At 46.5% G+C, this 22,123-nt stretch overlaps 1 protein-coding gene across 3 annotated transcripts in view; it reads left to right on the top strand.

Annotated features, from left to right (window-relative positions):
• The window catches only part of WDFY4 (WDFY family member 4), a 279,441-nt gene that overhangs the window by 179,939 nt on the left and 77,379 nt on the right, over positions 1-22,123 (top strand). For all 3 annotated transcript variants that reach the window (XM_047702650.1, XM_047702652.1, XM_047702651.1), the window contains exons 42-44: positions 380-431; positions 4,687-4,853; positions 17,646-17,794. In XM_047702650.1, coding sequence (XP_047558606.1) covers positions 380-431; positions 4,687-4,853; positions 17,646-17,794 — 368 coding nt within the window. The remainder of the gene's footprint in view (positions 1-379; positions 432-4,686; positions 4,854-17,645; positions 17,795-22,123) is intronic.

Below are 22,123 nucleotides of genomic sequence, written 5' to 3' on the forward strand. Positions count from 1 at the left end.
CTGGCTAGAAAACCTGGTCTCTGGTTTCTCAGGCTGCCCAGCCCCTGATCCTGTGCCTAGTCCCCTCTCCGGGGTGGCCCATACCACAGACATCCGGGATGCTATTGAATCCCATTTTGGCATCATCTTTGGTAATTACTGTAAGTCCCACTTAATGGAAGATTGTGGGTTTTTGCCCCTTTGACTCGGGACCATCCATACTTGCATTTTATTGTGGTCCTTTAGGATTTAGGATCCCTCCCTTCTTGCTTCTAAGACTCCAGTAAATGAGTAATTCCAGGGGGTCACGTGTACGTGTGTGTGTTTGTGGGTCTGTGTGATAGGGTGGTGGGCAGTAGTCTTCAGGATTTCATTTGTCTTTTCCCTGGTTTTATTTCAGGAAAACCAAGACAGAAATGGCAGTGTTTCCGAAACAAATGTTGAAAAGCAAGGTATTCCATTTATCAGTTTACCTGTTTTTCATTTGTAATTAAATCACATTTTGGTTTTATTTAATATGAAATTAATATTTTGGAAAAGGAAATGCTGCCAGTCTAAAGTAGATGGTGCTTACACTCTTTTCCTTACTGTGCTCTCCAGAGTGAGGAGGAACCTATTCCAGACCTTGACTTCCTGTTAGGTGAAAATTTTTATGTTAAGTGTGCAACAGTAAGAATTTTATCTTGTCCATTTACTGTATCAGAGAGACCTTAAAAGTGTCCCCAAGTAATACAAATACATGCTCAGTATGGGACCCAAAGTACGTAGAAAGAAAATAAAATGTTTTAAAGTAAAAATGGGTAGAAGAGATATTTAGTACTTTGTACACTGAATTCTGTTTATAAAAATGACAGCTACAATAGTCATTATTTCCCAGTCTAAAAAAAAATACTTTGAATCATTTTTGATGTTTACACTTACCCTTTATTTGTGTAGTTTTCGTGGAGGAATTTGGTTGAGTTGACTTGCTGGAAATCCACGGTTTATTTTCAGAGGTCATTTGGCACGAACACATCCGAACACACATGCACACACACAAATACAACAGGCAGACACACACAGATGTATGCACTCTAGTCCAGATTGCATGTTTCTACCAGACCCTGCCTTTTGCTTCAAACACTGCCTGTCTGTGAGTTTCATTGTCTCCTGAGGTGCAGCTAGTGCCGTATCTTTAACCAAATGACAACTTCCGAGCACTGATCAAACTTGTCTCGTTTAGTGCCTAAGTACTGAATTCTGCATCAAGCCTTCTGTCTTGCCAGTCTGTAGTAACAGCGCCCAGTAGTGAGGGTGCTGGGCCCTGATCCCATGTTTGTTTTTTTTATTATTATTATGTTATGTTAGTCACTATGCAGTACATCATTTGTTTTCGATGTACTGTTCCCTGATTCACTGTTTGCATATAACACCCAGTATTCCAGGCAATCAATGCCCTCCTTGATACCCATCATTGCGCTCACCCATACTCCCAATTCCCTCCCCTCTAAACTTTCCCAGGGTCCATAATCTCTCATGGTTCATCTCCCCCTGTGATTTCCCTTCCTGCATTTTTCCCTTCCTTCTACTAATGTCCTCCATGCTATTCCTTATGCTCCACAAATAAGTGAAACCATATGATGATTGACTTTCTCTGCTTGATCCCATGTTGATTTGGGGGTCCCACTGTGGCACAGGACTTGGGATAATGTCATAATGCCATTTGCTTCTCTTCTCTTTACCCTAAGCCACACAACTCCAAGATCAGAGGGGGAATCTGCAGAGATTGTGTTGGTAGAAAGCATGCACTGATGTAGACTACGGTCGTGGTCTGCTGAGTCCTCTCATCCCCATACAAAGACCCCTGCCCTGAGTAGGGAGTTCAGCCAGGGAAGAAGAAGAAATGGCTTATGTTACGGTTCTCCCCTGTGCTTTCTTGGGAGCCTGTATCTCCGTGTTCTCTATACATGGGGAAAAGCCTGTGGTGGCTGTTGCTGTAAGCAGCAGACACTTTCATTCATCCAGTTGGGAGACTCCCAGGTGGGGAGGAGCTCAAAGAGGTGAGCAACTTAGTACAAAGAAAATGGCCCCTCAGCTTTGCAGTCATGTGGCATGCACCTGCCTGCTTTAGGCAAGTAGACATCTAGCACAGGGGAGGGGGAGAGCATGATCCAGAAATCATGCAGCTCTGTGCTGACCTGGTACCCAAATGTCTATGTCCAGAAGTGCATGCTTGGGAAATAAATCTAGGCGTGCACAGGCATGATTGCAGCACAGTGCATTTATGGTAGAAATAGAAACTATCTGTGCCTCCAAAAAATTGGATATGGATTAGGTGATTATGAAAGAGCCACACAACAGAATATTATACAGCCATTTTAGGTGAGTTCAAAGAACTTTTAATGAAATGAGAAAGTGCTTTGGGGTAAATACCCAGTAGTGCAATTGCAGGGTCATAGGGAAGCTCTATTTTTAATTTCTTGAGGAATCTCCACACTGTTCTCCAAAGTGGCTGCACCAACTTGCATTCCCACCAACAGTGTAAGAGGGTTCCCTTTCTCCACATCCTCTCCAAGACATGTTGTTTCCTGTCTTGCTAATTTTGGCCATTCTAACTGGTGTAAGGTGATATATCTCAATGTGGTTTTAATTTGAATCTCCCCGATGGCTAGTGATGATGAACATTTTTTCATGTGTCTGATAGCCATTTGTATGTCTTCATTGGAGAAGTGTCTGTTCATATCTTCTGCCCATTTTTTGATATGATTATCTGTTTTGTGTGTGTTGAGTTTGAGGAGTTCTTTATAGATCCTGGATATCAACCTTTTGTCTGTACTGTCATTTGCAAATATCTTCTCCCATTCCATGGGTTGCCTCTTTGTTTTGTTGACTGTTGCCTTTGCTGTGCAGAAGCTTTTGATTTTGATGAAGTACCAAAAGTTTATTTTCGCTTTTGTTTCCTTTGCCTTTGGAGATTAAAAAAAATAAAATAAGATAAATAAATAAATGTACTCTAAAATGTGTAATAGTATAGAAATCATGCAAAGTTCTTGGTATAATCTATGATGTACAACCTTTGATTATATTAATATAGATGATAATTAACTTAGGGACCACTAAAAATAAATTAAATAATCCTGTAGGTAAAGCAAGAAAGCTTACCAAATATTTGTAATATTTGTGAATAAATCTCCTTTTCATGTTTATGGAAGTCAGCAAAAGAATTGCAAGGACTTAGAGAAAGTGATAAAAGGAGATGTGTTTTAAAAGGGTGTTTTGAAATTGGAAACTCCAAGTGTGTTTCTTATGTGAACATTATTTAATCGGGAACTATTTTGTTCCTCCTTATATAAGATTATAAGGAAATTAGAATGGCCCATGTACTTCTAGTACGATGATAAAGAATGAGCTACCTTAGATTTGATGAAAACTCATTCTTCTGAGAGTGAATTAGCAAAATAAATTAGCCAATAAATTAGCCAATAAATCTAAACATTTAAATTCTGTTATTAGTTGTGGCTAGCAGTTTTGTTTTTCTGTGTTCCAAGTTTTAAAATAATTACATTTTTTAAGTAAATGAAAAAAAAAGAAATGAGAAAGTGCTCATAATATAATCTCAAAAAAATTCTAGAGAAGATGGGGTGCATGGGTGGCTCAGTCTGCCTTCGGCTCAGGTCATAATCCCAGGGTCCTGGGATCAAGTCACACATTGGGCTGTCTGCTCAGTGGGGAATCTGCTTCTCCCTCTCCCTCTGCCCCCTCCCCTCTCCTTGCTCTCTTTTTCACTATCTCACTATCACACTATCTCACTATCACACTATCTCAAAATAAATAAAATCTTTTTAAAAATTCTAGAAAAGAAAAATTGTAGATGCAGCATAATTCCTATCATGTCAAAAAATCACATATGTGTGTTTATGTGTATGTCCATGCATATATACATATGCATCCAGAAAAGATATTAGAAGTAAAGAACCCAAATTGTAAACAGGGAGGAGAAAGAGACTTGGTTCAGATTCAGCCTCTAGCTCTTTGTGACCATGTGACCCTGAGACAAGTAATTAGCCTCTTCCTCTTTTCCTCAATTGTGAAGGGAATTTGAAATAGAATCTACAATCCAATAGAAGTAAATGAAAAAAATGTCATCAAAAGCATCTAGCCCAGAAAAAGAGCTTACTTTGTCAGAGCTGTGGTTATTAGCACTAGCTCTGGGTGCCTGAGTGATACTTGTTTTATTTCTCAAATATTTTAAGTTTATTCTCACAATTTCATGGTTTTCCAAGTTTTTTTTTTTTTTTTTAACACTTAGATCATAGTGTGTCCATAGTTAGGGGGAAAAAAAACAACAACACTGTTTTAAAAGAATAAGGTAAAGTTCAGAAAAAAGAAAAAAAAAAACAGATTCTAAGTGACCCTAAATGGAATTTCTCTACTGATTAATGAGGGTGGATTTTGAGGTGGTGCCCCACAGTCGCTCTGAAGCTGCAGCGTGCCAGACCTGGGACACCTTCCAGAGTGAATTAACCCAACAGTGCGTTGACTGTACCATGGGGTCAGGGGGTGATATCCACTTTCAGACACAGTGAGGGGCACGCTGAGAGCCACACCACTCACCTCCACCCTGAAACCTCACGGTTTCACTCCATAACTCGTGCCCAGGCTGTGCACCACCCCTCATGAGGTCAGGTGGCTTGTGCCAAAACCGTGTGTCCCTTTATGCTGCTGCAGATGAGCTGACACCAAAGGAAGCCGAGAGCGGGAGAGAGGAGGTGGTGGTGGACTGCACCCAGCTGACCTTCTTCCCTGCCTTACATGAAAGTCTGCACTCTGAAGACTTCTTGGAATTGTGTCGGGAAAGACAAGTTATTTTACAAGAGCTCCTTGATCACGAAAAGGTAATGTAGTGCACCATGATTCTTCTTTAAAGGTTATCAGGCATGAGATCAAGCTTTCCTCATTCACATGGGAGGTGATGCTTCTCTTCAGTTAAAAAAATATGAGCAAAAAGAGCAAGCCTGCTTCTAAATTGGTGGGCCCAGAGCAAGGGGACAAATGGAAGCTGACAGACCTTGCATCAAGATGTTTAAAAGATATAAATCAAGGGGCACCTCGGTGGCTCAGTTGGTTAAGTGGCTGCCTTTGGCTCAGGTCACGATCCTGGGGTCCTGGGATCCAGCCCCATATCAGGCTCCTTGCTCCGCAAGGAACCTACTTGTCCCTTTGCCTGCCTCTCCCCCTGCTTGTGCTTGCTCTCTCTCTCTCTCTCCTCTTTCTCTCTGTGTCAAATAAAGAAATAACATCTTTTAAAAAAAGATATAAATCAAGCTAATGCACTGTTATAAAATATCCTCTAACTTCCACACTAACCTTTATAATACCTGGAAGACCAGTTTCAGATTTAGAATTCTTGATCTTGTTTGGTTTGGCCCCCTGCAGGCTGTGCCTAGACTGCTCACCCTGCCACCAGCCTTCCTGGGCCACCATTCAGGCCTTGGGATGAGCACCCTTGTAGCCCTGGCACCCCTCAGCAGGGTGGACCTGGAGAAGATGAGTGCCTGGGCCAGGGGGCAGGTTGGGCAGTTAGCAGGGAAATCTGCAGTCTAGGTTGCCTGGATTGGGGTTGGAGGACCTATAGCATGGCCCCCTGCTATGACTGGACAAGGGCCAGAGGGATCCCTAAAGTATGGCTCCAGCAGAGAATTACTCTTACCCAAATCAAAGAAGGGTATGAAAGACGAAGCTTATGTCTTAGAGTAAACCAGACCTGAGCTCAAATCCCAACTTGGCAATATACTAAATTGTATGTTACTGAACATTTTGAGCCTCAATCTTTCTTATCTTTAATGAGAAGTGTAGAACAACCATTGCACAAAATTCTTGGAGGGGTAGAATGAAATAATGGAAGCAAAGAGACTTGCTCAGAACTGGGCACATGTGAAGTAGCCCATTAAAGACCAACTCTCTTCCCTTGCTAAAGCCTAGGTGGGTTAAGGGCCTCTGAGTATCACCCATCAACCCTCTGTTCACAACGTAATCGAAGGAGCTTGGCCAGCAGAGCAGAGGTGTTCTGAGGTGGGCAGGGTGGGACCCAGAGGCCATGCAGGGACTACACAGAGATGAATGTGTGAAAGCAGAGGGCTAGTTGGGTGGATGAGAGCAGATCCGAACTAAGACTCACCAAGGAAGCAGACTGGGTTTCCAGGAGAAGGTTCCCAGCTTAGCGAGCTTGTGAGGGGCATCAGCAGGTGCAGAAATGAAGGACGTCCTTTCCAAGGCCAGGTTCCTTGCAGAGACTCCTGGGGGAGGGGGAGTTAAGCTGGGTTTGCTCCTTGTAGGGGCTGGATAGAAGGGGGCCAGCTTGAAGTACATTGCCAAATGGTCCCCAGCACTTTTATCAAGTTTCTTAGCTGCTTTCAGACTGGGGTCCCTGTTTAACCAATGCGGTCTTGTAACAACATCATCTTCTCTACACCTGCTTACCCCAAAGCTTTCAGGCACAGAGCACATGTCAGTCCCTATCACACCTCACTCATGACTTCGCTCCTGCTGGTGCATCTAACGTGCCCTGGCTAGCCAACTCTCTGAAGCCAATCTTGGCTACTTTCCCACTCTGGGATGTAGAGTACTTAAAGTTTCCACTGCCCCTGCATCACTCCCTTGCTCCAGGCACACAGACTGACTTTCCCCACTTCACCTGTCTGCCTCTCTCCCTGCACTTATGCTCCTTAACAGAGGGGCTGCTGGGTACCTAACCTCAGGCATGCATGGAGGAGACATTCAGTAAACACTGATGAATGAAGGGCTGTGAAATTCATGTTCATTTTATTTTGATTATGGAAGTGAAGTGTGTCTGCTTCGTAAAATATTTACAGATCGAAATCAAAGCATGTACATGTATACATATATATGACATATACACATACACATATGTATTTATATACTGTGTGCTATTCATGATACCAGCTGCTGAGGACTAACAGCTGGTAATGGTTTGGATTATCAATAGAGTATTGTGTTCATTTGAGAAATGCTTATCTAGTACATGCGTAATCAGTTGAAAAACAGCTCGGAGATTAATGTTTTCTTTCTATAAAAACTTTCCTCATACCCTTAAAAGCTTGTATAAAGTGGTGATTCTTAGCAGGGGGCAGCTTGGCCCCCAGGGCACATTTGCCAATGTCTGGAGACTTTTTCAGGTTCATGAGTTGGCGGGGAAGGGATGCTATTGACCTCTGATAGGCAGAGACCAGGGATGCTACTAACGATCCTACAAAGCTCAGGGCAGTCCCACCCCCCACCAGAAAATAGTTATTCAGTCCAAAAGTGGTGGGAAGTGTAAGGTGGGAAACCATGATAGGACGGATGCTTGTTAAGCAGCTATCACGTTCAGCTATCCCATCCTACTTTCCTGATAGGGTAAGGATATATTGGATTTTATGTGTCCATATTGGTTATTTTCATCATTTTGGTAAGAATATGTCAATGGCAATGCTTTGCTTTTGCTTGGCATATTGATTTTCTGTTGCTGCCATAACGAACTACCACGAACTTAGCGACTTAAAACAGCACATGTTTATTAAATGCAGAAGTCCCCGCACAACATGGCTCTACCAGTCCTCTGCTTTGAGTCACACAGGGATGAAGGCAAGGTGTTGGCAAAGCCATGTTCCTTTCAAGAGGTTCTGGAGGTAGATCAATTTTCAAGCTCATCCAGGTGTCGGCAGAATTTGGTCCAATGCTTCTATAGGACTGAGATCCCTGTTCCTTTGCTGCATGTCAGACAGGGATCATTCTCGGCTTCTAAAGGTCACCCACATCCCTTGCCTCGTGGTCCCCTCCTCTGTTCTCAAAGTCGGCTGCTGTGGGTCAAGTCCTCTTCCCCCTCAGACCTTGCTGGTCCCTTTCCGCCTGCCTTTCCCATCACATCTCTCCCACCAGCCAGCTCTTCTGCCCTCTTCTGCTGCTAAGGGCTCATGGCAGTACCTCGGACCCACCAGATCATCCAGGAAAATCTCCCTATTTTAAAGTCTGCTGATCTGTACCTAATTTCTTCTGTAGGTTCTTTCAGCAGCACCTAGGTCAGTGTCTGATGGGAACATCAGGGACGAGGTTCTTGGGAGACGTCTTTGGAATACTGCCTCCCAGTTAGTATCACTCAGGGTCCATATCCTACCTAATCCATGTCCTCCCCTTCCAAGGGGAGCTTCTGTGGGTGACCTCGTTTCCATGTACTTCCCAAGGCCAGCCTGGGGCTTCCAGCCCTAACTGGGCTGGGCAGAGGGCAACATCTGGAATTTACCATCACAGCCAAGAGCTAGTCTTAGCCCCAGTATTTATAACAGCTGGTTGACCTCGGTGACTGTCCTGGTCTCGGAGAGCTTTATTTTTGCTGGTTGTCCTGCCTGGTGGCATTTCCCTCAAGGGTCCTATCAAAGTGCTGGGAGCCATGATCCTGAAACCCACAGGGGACTGATTTTGCCAGCCTCCAAGAGGCAGAACAGGACCAGGAAGAGACTGCTCTCCCAGCCTCCCCTGCCTTATACTTAAACTTCAGTCTTTCTTGGTCTCCATGTCACACAGCAGGAAGCTGTCAGAAGCACCACATGTGGCTTGTTGTGGTAGCAGGGATCTCCAGGCTGTGCAGACAGGAGCCAGCTGAACCCAGCAGGGGCTGAGAGCAAGAGCAGTCCCGTTGGCACTTAGCACTTGGTGTATCCTGTTGCCTGCCTGGAGGGGACAGCCGGGGGGGCAGGGAGTCCAGAAGAATGTCAGCTCCCTGGAAAGAGAGGCTGAACAGCTGTAAGGTCAAGGTGATCCTGCCATTGTGCAAAGACATTGGGTCTTTGCACAAATTGTTTTGATTCCCTCCGTTGTTGCTGGTTGCCTCTGGTTTCAGAGTCAGTTACAGGAGAGGTTGTTTCTGATTAAGCCTGTATCTCCCAGGATCGGTGGGACCAAACCACTGGGCGTGCTTGCTCCCTGGAGAAGGAGGTGTGGGAGGTCTCAGCAGCCAGGGCCACACAGGGGCAGGCTCCTGATGGTGGGGGGTGGGGGGACAGTGTGGTTGCAGCCTGGGGTGCTCCTGCGAGGCAAGGTGCGCTGCCCATGTGAGTGCCTGGGCGAGATGTGAGACTCAAGCGGCCTGAGTGGGGCCGTTGTCTAGTGGATACGGTGGAGAATGGAGAATGACGCTGAGAGTCAGAGAGGTGCCCACGAGAGACCTGCCTGCTGGGATGGGACCCCTGTGGAAGTTCCTGCACCCACCACTGAGTGTAATATTTTGTGAGAAAGAGGGAAGTTGCCGGGTTTGGGGCCTGGATTGGTATGTGGTGAAACAGAGGGAGACCCTGAATTTAAAGCACGCGGCCAGAGAGAGCATGAGGAAGCAGGCCGCAGGAGCCCAGAACATCCTGGGGCCGTGGAGCAGGTCCAGTCTAAGAGCTGCCCGTGGAGCAGGCCCTGGCTAATGGGGGTTGGGGGAGAGGGTGGACCCACCCTGACCTGCCCCCCTCCCTGCCCACCAAGTGCCTACCAAGCACTCTGCCCACTTGGCTGCCAACACCACGTGACACGTGGCTGTAACTGCAGCCCAGTTCCTGTGGTTTTGTGACAAGCAAGGAGAGGCTTGAGTTTGTCCTTGTCCTTTTCCTTCCTGACATGAAGCATTTGTGCTCGGAAAAGTCTGCTGAACTAGAGAACGCAGCTGTGTTGAGAGGCGCCTGCAGGAACCCAGCCAGGGGTGCAAAGCTCAGGGAGGAGGCAGGCGGCCTGCAGCCACCACCTGGGCCTGCTCTCCAGTCCCTGGGGCCCCGGCTAGTGGGGAAGCACGGAGGGGCACAGCTGAGCAGGGGCTGGCTCCCGCAGCGATCCACCAGCAGCGCCAGGGAGGCCAAGGCCAGCAGTCTGTGCTGGAGGGCAGCTGGGCACAGGACAAGCGCTCACACTAGCCTCACAGCCTCCTTTTCTCTTTGTCGCTATTTTTGGCAAACATGTCACTAGCTGCATGTCTGGAGCTGTTGCTCTGCGGGTGTCCTGCAGCCCTTCATCTAGTCTCACACTTATGAAGGTGGCTGTGTCACTTCCCTTTCCCAGGTGGTGATTGTTGGGTCTAGGATCCCTTGCCTGGATCTGATCTCAGATCTGTGTTCCTGGAAAGCCATGTGGATTTCCACTGTCTCCCAGCTCACCGTGTTGAGCAAGTTACACTAACTCCCCACTGCCCCATTCCCATACTGGCGCTCAGAGATGTTGGCTGCAGGCCCTATTGTGCTTTTTCTGGTAAATCTTCTGGTGAGCAGTGGCCCAAACAGGCAGGCCTCCTGGTCCCTCACTGCACACAGCACCTCTGCCCAGGACACAGTGTGCCAAGTGTGCACCAGCCCACCCAACTGCTCATGCCCTCGCCCCTGGTCCACTGTGGCCTTCATCTCCCGTGTACTTTCCTGATTGTCAAGGACAGGAATTGGATGTTTGGGAAGGAGGGATTGTTGTATTGACCCTTGACCCATGAACATGTTCCAGCAAAAACAGAGGAAGTTTGCCCATGGCAGGTGGGTGTGTATATTTGGAAAGTTGGGGGATGGTGGTGGTGGTGGTATTTTCTGTCTTTCTCAGGCTGGCACATTCTGCCTGCATGGAGACATTTGTAGCCAGCACTGGTTGTAAGCTGGGGATTCCCCTAATTCATACATCTCCATTAGACTTTCAGGGTCTGTGCTTTTTCTGAATTTCTCAGAGAAGCCCAGCCATGACAGGAGTGTGGGGCGGGTGTGCAGCCATTCTCCAAGAACCTGCTGCTGACTAGCCATCATGTAAGCTAGACAGCCCGCGACAGGCCCCTGGTTCCTCCTCCCCCACCGCCACTACAAGCGCTTTGCCAGAACAGGCTAGGAGTCTCTCCAGGTTGTAACCTCTTTCCAGGCTTCTGGGGGAGGGGTCTGTCCCCACCAGAGGCCCCAGGGAGAAGCGGGAAAGCCTGAGGCTCCTGAGTGACAGCCACTTAACTCATGTCTTCATGCAGTGTGGGAGCGCTGATCGCCCCCCAGCAATAACTGGGACAGTAATTACTCTGCGCTATCTTTGCGTCATTGATTAATGATCCCCAGAACCCCAAACACATTTCTCTGCAAATAGCTCCATCTGACATGAGAAGCAGTATATTCAGTGCATGTTAATTGTGGGCCTGAGTCAACCCCTGTGCTGTTGGGGGCGATCCTCTGTACCCCGCCACCTAAGCTGCTCTTAGAGCCGAGTCTCCCCTTGGCAAAATGGGTTTCCAGAGTCCAGTCCAGAGTCAGAACTCAAGTGACAGTTGATTTCACTGTTGCTGTTCTCTTTAAGTACATGAAAAACTAAAATTATTTTTTATACAAACTCAGTGTATCATATTAACTTGAGGTTGCTTGCAAGGAATCAGGTCAAAGGGAGTTATTTTTGCTCTGGACAGCAGAGAGCAGCATCAAGCTCTTCCCAGGTATTTTAAGATGAGGCCATTTCTGGAAAGTGAAGAAGTGTGTTAACCTGTGTAGGTGGTACCTTCTGGTGTAGGTGAATGGCCAGGACTGACTTTCGAAGATGCAGACTGTGTATGTCCCTACTTAACACCTTCAATGACTCTATTTGGCTTCCTTTGTGCTCCAGGCCACTCCCAAGCTGACCCTGCACTTCCCTGGGCTTGTCTCCCTGACCCTTATGTGCACACACACACACAAACACACACACACACACACTCTCACACCTGACTTCTGACTCTATTTGTATACAACTACTTACAAACATGTACAGACATGTCCAGCCAGTTTAAGACTTTGTATCTTGGAATGCTTCTCCCAGGTTTTATCCTCTTTACTCCTAATTCCAACCTTGGGGACGCCTCCTTGGGGACCACTTCTATGATGTCAGTGCTGCCCCCTCTCTCACCCCTGTATGGGCCAGAGAGCCCCCTCTGTGTCCTGAGTGCCTGTACCCCGCCCCCCAACCACACCATGCTGCGACAGTTGATACTCTCTCTCTTGTTAGACCATGAGCATGGTCAAGGTGTCTTGTCTGCCTCTGTGCCTAACAGTGCATGGGACACACACCGAATATTCAGTGCGGATCTGGTCAAGGAATGCACGAACGAATGAATGAGTTATGAGCAATATGCGGATGGGAGACGAGATCTCATCTTTCATAGCCTCGCTGGTGTCCAGAGTCAGTTTCTCGAAATATGGTCCTTGAGACCCTCATCGGAATCATCCAGGCTGCTTATTAAAATTCAGATTCCAGGTCCCATTCTGTACCTGCTGCCCCAGAACATCTGGGAATGTGGCCTGGGAATATGAACATTAGCAAGCTGCCCAGGTGATTCTCGTTCATTCTCTTTGAATAAGTGCCCAAGATCCCCAAGTCCAGGTTTTACAATTTCCAGAGCTACTCTAGCTAGAAATGTGCTCTGGTTTCAGTCAACCAACAATGAGCAATCCTTAGTAAAGGCAGCTTCCCTGGACTCTGTGTTTTGAACAGTCCTCAGTAGGTTTCCCTTACATTGGTGCAATTTCTGTCCTTTCCATCTGCTCTGGTCTGAACTGGCAGTGAGAGGCTGAGAGGCTCAGCCGTTCGCAGGCTTGTCTGCGGAAGTGGCACGTACAGACAGGCAGGGGGCGTCCCCGCTCCTTGTCTCTGCCTGAAAAGGAGCTGCTGTAACAGACCCATGCATTCTATTTCTTCTCAGATTTGCCTAATTTATATAAAAATAGTATCTCGTTATTGTTTCTTGATACATTTTCTGATCACTAACATGACCAAATGCTCCATTTAAAAGTGATCGAGATGCCAGAGTTCACACGTAGCCAACATAAATGGAATTTATATAGTCTCTCTCCTTATTATACTTAACTTTTTCATGGCAATTGGTACATTTTTGAAAAGTTAAAATACTTATTCCATATGCCAGTAGAACAGAATGCATCAATAGCAGGGTGTAGGCAAGCAGAAGAATATAGTGTACGCAGCAGCTCTGTTCTGGGTATCTCATTGGATGGCTCTGCATCTCACTTTTTCTGCTCATTGAATTAGGGCATTGCACTAACTTGCAGACTAATAATGCTGGAAGAACTTCAGAGGGCCTCCAGCCGACCTTCCCCTTTTGCAGATGTGCACACTAAAGCCTGACTGTAGGAGAACATGCTGGCAAGGGGCTGCCATGGGATGTCCCAGCCAATTGTTGCCCCTGTAGCTTCAGCTCTGGGATTTCGGGATTCCCAGCCAACCTGTTCCTTAACATGCACGGGGCCAGGTGTGGCCACGTACTCCGTGATCCACCTGCCAGAAGTGATGATACATCATCTAGCTGACCTCAAAACAATTCTACTTCTGAAGCAGAAGATCCTCTCTTTTTAAAGTGATCAATAGAATCACGGCATGAGGGAATTCTTAACCATGAGTAAACTTAGGAGGCAGCCCTCCCAGGGCTAATTTAAATGGAAGAGCAGGTAAGAGTTCACTTAGGTTCATTTTTTAGTTTTTAAAATGCCATTCTTTTCCAGCAGAATCAATTCTTAAGCTATTAACCCAGCTCTCACCAGACATTTTTCTCGTGGTTTGGTTTATTCTGGTTGTTACTTAATTCTCCCCAAAGGAAAACACCAGGAGCTTGTAGGAATGTGCTCCAGCCCCCGCTGTGGGCACCACAGAAGGTGGGTGAGGGTGGAGCTTCACAGGGAAGGGGGGGCTTGGAGGTATACAGGCTGGGCTGGTGCCGGGGCTGTCCATGCCCCACTGTGTGACCTTGAGGATGAGGTCTCCTCCGTACAAAGGGATAAGAGGAAAAGTTTTAACAGGCTGGTGTCACTGCCTCCTGATGGTGCTGGTGGGATTGTAAGTTGGTGCCACCTTATAGAGAAGCAGTCCAGCAACAGAGGAAAATTTAAGATACCCACACCCTTGATCTGCAGTCCCACTTCTAGGAATACATCCTTCAACCCACCATCCTGCATGTTCCAAGTGACCTATGTCCAGGGATGCCCACCGCAGCATCACCTGTAATGTCCAGACATTTGAAAACAGCCTGAATCCATAAGGGAATTGGACAAATAAGTCTGGTACATCTTTGCAAAGAAATACTCTGTACCTATTAATAAGTGTGAGGCCACTCTCTAAAAAGGGATTTGGGGAAAAAAAAAGGGATTTGGAAGGACCTCCAAGGTGGGCCATTTGAAGGAAAAAATGAGATGCAGAACAGTGAGCATATGGATATGCTGTATGTATAAAACAGAAAGGGCATATAAACATCTAATGTATTCTCTGAATCTCTTTGTGTGGATAGTGGATACATTGTAGGAGGCGTCCAACTTTTCCCAACCCTTAGACTCTCCAGCTAGGCTGGAGAATTAAGTTGACAGAAGAGAGACCGACAGGATCATACAGATTTTACTTATAGGTATGTGAGAGTCTTTCTTCACAGGAAAATGAAGAACCCAAAGGGGTTGGGCCTAAGGGCTTAAGTTGAACAAAGTGTAGTCATTGTGAAAAAGTACCCAAAGTATACAGGGAGGCTGAAGGGAGGTTTGCCCAACTGGGTTTATTTGTACAATTTTCTCTAGGTCTGACCTCTCTGTCTCGGGTGCTGAGAATGTTCTTTTCCTCCTAATAGAAGGAAGACATTTTTCACCTGGGAGTTTTATCTCCTGCTTCCACCTCCCCAAAAAATAAAATAAAATAAAGGGGGGTGGTAAACCAGAGTGCCCTTCCTGTACCTGCTGTTTTTTGAGTGTCTTTGACTCAAAATAGTCATAGCAAAGTGGCATATTTGGGGGGGCAGGCTCATCTGCTCTCCTTCAATACAATAAAGTGGTGATGGTGCTTGTCTTTGGAGAAGGCTTTCGGGGAAGCAGGAGGGCTCCACTCAAATGCCTAACTCCCAAAGTAGACCTGCTCCTCAGTCGTTCCTATTATTATTGGTATTACCGGTTTTGCAGTTGTCTGGTACAGTTCTTGTTCATTCCATCCCTTCTTGCTTAGATCCCCCACTTCTCTCCTTCCTCCCACTTGTCGCAGAGTGCCTCCACACCCCAAGCCATCTTTCTTTTTTTTTTTTTTAAGATTTTTTATTTATTTGTCAGAGAGAGGGAGAGACAGCAAGCACAGGCAGACAGAATGGCAGGCAGAGACAGAGGGAGAAGCAGGCTCCCCGCCAAGCAAGGAGCCTGATGTGGGACTCGATCCCAGGACGCTGGGATCATGACCCGAGCCGAAGGCAGCTGCTTAACCAACTGAGCCACCCAGGCGTCCCCCAAGCCATCTTTCTTACAGTGGACCACAGAAATAGCCACATGACTGATCACGTTCCCTCCACTCTTGGCTCTTTCTGATCTACTCTGCACCCAAGAGCCAGGGTCCCCTTTCAGAAATGACCCCTCCCACGGCTTCCTGTTGCAATGAGCATAGAGCCCGCTGGCCTCACCAAGACATCCCAAGCATCCCCACCCCAGGATCTAAGCATGCTTACTTCTCAACTCCATCTCTGCTACTGTGACCTATTTTCTGCTCCCCAGATCTGCCTTTCCTGCCTCTAAGCTCTGTATTGAATGCTCTTTTCTCCTCAAATGCTCTCTGAGTTTTCCATGGCTGCCCCATTTCCATCCATCAGGTCTTAGAGTTTGTCTAAAATATTGTCCCTTCTAAGCTTTTCTCTTCCTTGCTGTGATCACCCTAGTTTTCCTCTCTCAGCATATATCACAGTTTGCTATAGTTTATTGGCTGACATGCATCCTTACTATCTGTCTTCCCCCCTGGATTTTAAGCCCCATGAGGGTAAGGTTCTTGTTTATCTTGTCCATCCCTCTATCTCTGAAGCCCAGCTCAGGGCCCAGCAGGTAGTAGGAGCTGAGTGCAAACTTTTGAAAAGATGACTGTCTGGATGAATGAACAAATTTGGAAATGAGTCCACGGGGAACTCCGGCTCTACAGGGGGCATGAGGGCTAGCTTCTCTGACAAAGTGGGTGTAGGAGAGGCCAGGGGAACCAGCTGCCTTCAGGAGGCTTGGGTTTTAGGTACCACGGCTCTTGGCTAGTCCCCGCTTAGGAAAAATAGTTCAGAGATGACTGTGGGCAATGCTTATCTTGGAACAAAAAATCCTTGGCACATCTTCACTTTCCGGCCTTGGCCCTGACAACCGATTCCATTAGATGCACCAGTTGGAAAACCTGCTTTCCAGATTCCATCAGTGTAGTCCCAGTATTGTTCCCAACAGTGATCAGGGGGCTTAGCTTTAATTATAGGCTCTGCCACTTACTAGGTGACTTATCTTTGGTAAGACTCTTATCTCTGGGACTTTTTTTTCCCCTCCCCAATAGTAAAACCTCCCATCCCTGATTGTAAGAATTATATTGGTTAGCATGTGTAAAATGTTTACAGTGGTTGTATGTTAGATAGTAAACAAACAAACAAAAAAATCAGTTCCTCGGGCGCCTAGGTGGCTCAGTGGGTTAAAGCCTCTGCCTTTGGCTCAGGTCATGATCCCAGAGTTCTGGGATCGAGTCCCGCATCGGGCTCTCTCCTCAGCGGGGAGCCTGCTTCCTCCTCTCTCTCTGCCTGTCTCTCTGCCTATTTGTGATCTCTGTCTGTCAAATAAATAAATAAAAATCTTTTAAAAAAAAATCAGTTCCTCTTTTGTGTAACTGGAATTAGCACAGAATTACTCTGAGAAAATGTTGGCCTTGGCCTTACTCTTAGTCCGTTTGGGGTCCTGTCATCTAGAATTCATTGATTCCCTCACTTGTTCAGGGATTTATTCCATGTAAACAACCACTGAGTCCTTACTTCATGCGGAAATCCAGGTCATACCAAGACACAGGTCAGACTCCCTGGGAAGCCAGCTATGGGCCAGAGATGTGCATGAGGGACATTCCCTGGGAGTGACAGTCACAGGGTCATGCAGAGGGAGAAGTGCAACTCTGATGCCTCAGGTGATGCCATGAGAGCGGGAGGTGTGGGGTGGGACTGGGGCACATGGTGACTCTTCTTACCCTGCAGGGACCAGTTGTTGGGTAGAGACTGCCACTAGGAAGGGCGCGTGCCCTGCAGCCGGGCTTTCTCGTTAGCACCAGTGATTGTGGAAAGCTGCCAGAATTTCCAGCCACTGAGAGAATGAACTTGAGTCTGAAAGGAGGGATCTGGGGGAGCACGTGCCTCCTTTGTGTACATCTGGACTAGCCTTGGCCTTGCAGAGGCAGCAGGGCCAGTCTTACACTTGTGGTTCTGGACAGGCATGTTCCAGTCCTGGTGCAGCCACTTAGCTAGCCCCCCAACAAGCCCCATCACCTGTGTCACGGAGGGATGCCTGGTACCCTGAAAACCCTCCCTGCTGTTAACTACAGAAGTTTTACTTGGTTGTGGAGGGGTTTAAAGTGAGAGGACAATGGTCAGTGTGCTCAGTACAGCCATAAATACTCACCCACATGTCTTGGTAGGGGTGGGGGTGGCCGTGGGTAATTCAAATAAGAAGACAGTGGTTTTGGTGGAGAAGGGCCGCTGAGACTGCGATGAGCTGGGCAGCTCTCAGGCAGTGGCTCTGTCCCTCGAACAAGGAGCTGCTCTCACCTCCAGACCCTCAGTGGGCACCTGCTCGCTACCCTCATGCCCTCTGTAGGAATGATGGGCATGCTTCACACACACACAGACTGACTCTGGCACTGTCTCCCTCTAGGTGACACAGAAGTACTCCCTGGTGATCGTGCAGGGCCATCTGGTCTCCGAAGGGGTCCTACTCTTCGGCCATCAGCACTTCTACATCTGCGAGAACTTCACGCTCTCTCCCGTGGGTGATGTCTACTGTACGCGCCACTGCTTATCCAAGTGAGTTCCCGACTTCTCCCGCAGACTCTTTGCAGAGCCTCGACTTCCTTCGCAGCCACCGCTACTCCTACCCCTCCCACCTTGGTGTTATTGTGGGCTTCGCTTTGGGCCTGAAACTGAACCATGAGAAAAAGCAGAAGAACCTTAAGACATGGGCATCCCTGACCGTGGTTTCCCAAAGCTAAAATCCGGTGTGGGTAACAAGAAGGCAGCTCCTCATGCTTCATGAGACACGGAATGCATGAGGGGGATACAAGACAACGGGGCTCTGTTCTTAGGTTGTTTGGGTAACTGGAGCCAGTCCCACCAGCTCATTCATTCAGCGGCTTGTTGACTGGCCATGCTGCGGGAAGCACCACACTCTTCCCCTCATGCTGAGTGAGGCACACGAGGGCACATGACAGCACAAGCAGGTGCTTTTGGAAAGACTTTGGAGCGCACTGTTTTCATGGGACAGAATATAGGTCATGGGAGGACTCTTCTGGGCTCACAGTTGAGGAAATGTGGCTAGTGTGCTGAGCGAGAGCCCCTGGAAGACATGGGCTGAGATCTGGGTTTGGAAGGATGGATGAGATTTGGGTAGAAATTTGAAGAGTCATTTTTTTATACCGACTAGTACCAGAAGTCTTTGGCAGGAAATTCAGAGGTTCTTCTTCTTCTTCCCCCCCCCCCCAGAGGTTCTTCTTTATAATCAAGTATATATATATATTTTTTTTAATTTCTTTTCAGCATAACAGTATTCATCGTTTTTGCACCACACCCAGTGCTCCATGCAATACGTGCCCTCCCCAATACCAAGTATATTTGTTCTATTGGGTTCAGGTAGCTCTCACTGATTAATCTTCTTGTGTTTATAAAATACAACCACCCAAAATCCAAGTGACTGTGTTCACACCTTTGCTAGGACTTCAGTGGTCAGGTCATATGCTTCCTGGATCATCATATGTGAATACATCTGGATGAAGATATCTTGATTTTTCTGACTAGCAAAGGTTCACATGATGATAAGAGAACCTCTTAACCCAGTGGCCCTCAAACTAGTATCAAGTCACCTTTAGGGCTAGTTAAAAGAGACTTCTGGGACCCACCTTCATCTCCATTGCTAGTTTAGTAGGTTTATGGTAGGGCCAGAAATTTTAACAAGTTCTCAGCTGACGCTGATGCTACTGGTCTGGGACCACATTTTGGGGACCACATTTTGAGAACCACTATAGCTCCTAACCTGTCAATAACTAAGAATTTCAATGCCTGGTTGTCATATCACTTCCAGCCTATGGCAGGAAGCAAGAGTTTAAGGAGTGCGGAAGAAGAGTATGTCAGCTCACTCTCCCTTGATTAAGATTTGCTCTAAAATGCTTGGCCTTTTTTTTTTTTTTCCCTGCTAATTTCCATCTTTTATTCATACCAAATATTCACCCATTGCTGTGAGTCTTCTGTGCTCTTCCAAGGCAGGAGGAGCCTAATTAATACTTGGCATGTGCATCCCATCTTATTGCTCATGTTTTATTGATACTGATCAATATGGATGATGGGTCTGCAGACTTGCCTTTCTGAGAGCCGATGAAAGCTTTCTACTCTTACTTCTATGCATGGAATGCCCGTGTAATGACTTATAGAATCCATTGCTTCACTCTCCACCTCTGGTTTAAATCGAGTTAGTGTTAGATAAGATCTTATTGATCAGGTAAATTGTGTTTATGAGGAGCATCTAATCCTGATCAAACTGACTATCTCTGCACTTTTACTAGAAGTCCTTTTGTCAGGCTGTATGGACGCACTTGATTTGCAGTGACAAAGGAGACCTCCCGTGTGTGGAAATGTACTTCTCTGGAAAGTGAGTAGGAGTGGAGTGAGAACAAATGACTACCCTGGAGTGTCATTTGGGAATTGCTTAGGTGATTTTAGTCACCGGCCCTCAGAGAAGTATTTGTTAATCAGACAGTGCTTTCTAGCTGAGGTCTTGTCTGCTGCCCTAAGAAACTGCCAGCTCTCATGGAGATGTGGTTCTCAGAGACTGGCTATTAGATCATGTCAGATCAATGAGGATTAAGTCTTATTTTGACCACGGAGACTAAGGAAGATACATAAATAAGCCAGTTAAAAATAAAGCTAACGCAACCCTGAAATGTCTCTCTAAAAGACTGCCATCAAATTGAGTAGAGTTGAGCACTAGACCTTGAAAGAGGCTCTCTGATGCACCATAAAAATATCCCAAATAGAACTCAGGAACAGTGCAAATCCTCCAGCATTGATTGCACTTGTGTGCTTTGGAACTTTTCTCGGAAAGTAAGAACTTTTCCAGATGGTTTATTTTGCCTTCAGTGAGATCACCTGTTGCTTGAATAGAATGACTATACTTGTTTCCTAAGGCTGGATAACAAAGAACCAAAACCTGGGTGGCTGAAAAAAACAAATTTATTTTCTCCCAGTTCGGGAGACTAGAAGTCCAAAATCAAGGTGTTGGCAGGGCCGTGGTCTCTCCACAGCTCTAGGGGAAGATCCTTCCCGGCTCCTTCTAACTTCTGGTGTGTCCCTGTAGCCCTCAGCCTTTCGTGCCTTGCAGATACATCACTCCAGTCATGGCCACCTTCTCTCTGTGTGTCTTCACAAGATCTTCCCCCTGGCGGTATGTCTATGTCTAAATTTCCCCTTTATTTAAGGATGCCAGTCTTGTTGCATTAGGACCAAGTACCCTATTTCTTTAAAAAAAAAAAAAAGTCACATTCTGATGTACTGGGGGTTTAGGACTTCAACATATCCTTCTTGGAGGACACTACTCTATCCAAAATAGTGTCAGGCAAGCTCACAAGATACAACATTGGAATTCATTTTGTGGGAATCCAAGCCATCTAGCTGGTATTTTGTGATAGGGTGCTTATAATCAGATATTTTCTCCACATCAGTCAGCAGTTCTGAAGCATCATTTCTCCATTTAATTTGATTCAACAAATCCTGACTGGACATCTGTACTGTGCCAGGCACTGTGGTAGACTCCATAGACACAAAGAGGTAAATCAGGTGTGGGCTGAGTCTGGTAAAAAGTTTATGATCTAGTGGCTGATTCTGGATTAAAATTACAGGTATAAATTCTGACAACAATTGGATAACCCCAGAAATAATTTCAAATATTTTAGTCTGAAATCCCCACTTTGACTCTCAAAGACCAGGTCAACCAATATGAATATTACTTAGTTTAGTGTGGTTTCCCTAGCTAAGAATATTAAAAATTATACTATGCCCACTCTGGAAGACTTGCATATGTCATGAGAGCTGTCAAGCAAAAGAGCTGTGAGCACCGTCCTATAGCCACAGCTCTACCTAAAGAAGAATATAAATCAGTTTCTCCTTTCCGTTCATTGACCTTAGGTGCTTGAATTCTGACTTAATGTGCAGAACACATTGAATACAGCGTTGACCAAGAGACCCAGTCACAGCTGTGTCCGACTAATGCTACATAAGACAGAACTCCACTTTGGACTTACATCAGTGAACTTAATAATGTTTTTTACAGTTTAATCTTCCTGAGCATTTGAGTCTGTCTGAGCATTCCTGCCCAATATGGTTATTCCATCCCTGCAAGTAGGAGAAAAATGAGTGCATTTCCTCCTGAAAGCTCCTGCCTAAAAGCATTTTCCAGAAAATTCTTCCTCATTCACCAGTGTCTCTGAATGTTGGGTCGTGGGATCAGTCAGCAGAGAGTCTGCTGACAGGAGAGAGCTCATGGGGAGAGCTCTGTAAAAGCCAGCAGGCCTTTCTGCCTCAGAGGAGAAAAGGTGTTAGTGAATGAGCTTGGATTTTAGAGTCTGAGGACCCTGGTTTGAATCCAGTTCCACATTACCTTGGAAAAGTCATTTCTTCTCTTCGCTGACCTGGGTGACAGACCCATGTCTCTGCCACTGCCGGGCAGCATGGCATGGAGGCCTAGTGGCCAGCTCTGCAGGCCGGGTGAGGAGGTCCCCCTTGGAACTGGGGTGGGGAGGAGACAGGATGCCAGCTTCTTGCCCGTTCCTGCTACCTTGTGCGGGTACAGGGGCTCTCCCGGCTCTTGGCTCCTTGGATCTGTGGTTGATATGCAGGCTTCTTGAGGGCTGAGGTGACCTGGCGTGGCGGTGGGGGAGGGCCTCCAGTTCTCAAGTCCTGAAAGGGCATTTGATCAGAGCTTTTGCAGCCATGTACAATTTAAATTTGCTACATCACTCAGAAGCAAGTCTGTAACTGAAATCAGTGTTGTTAAGTCCCCGCTCATGGGTGGTGAAAAGCTTGATCTGGTTCCCTAAAGGCGTTTCCGTTATTCCCAGTGCACGAACTGTCCTCTTTGGGGTGAATCTG

The sequence above is a fragment of the Lutra lutra genome, chromosome 14, assembly GCF_902655055.1.
Source record: "Lutra lutra chromosome 14, mLutLut1.2, whole genome shotgun sequence".
In the NCBI taxonomy this organism is placed as follows: domain Eukaryota; kingdom Metazoa; phylum Chordata; class Mammalia; order Carnivora; family Mustelidae; genus Lutra; species Lutra lutra.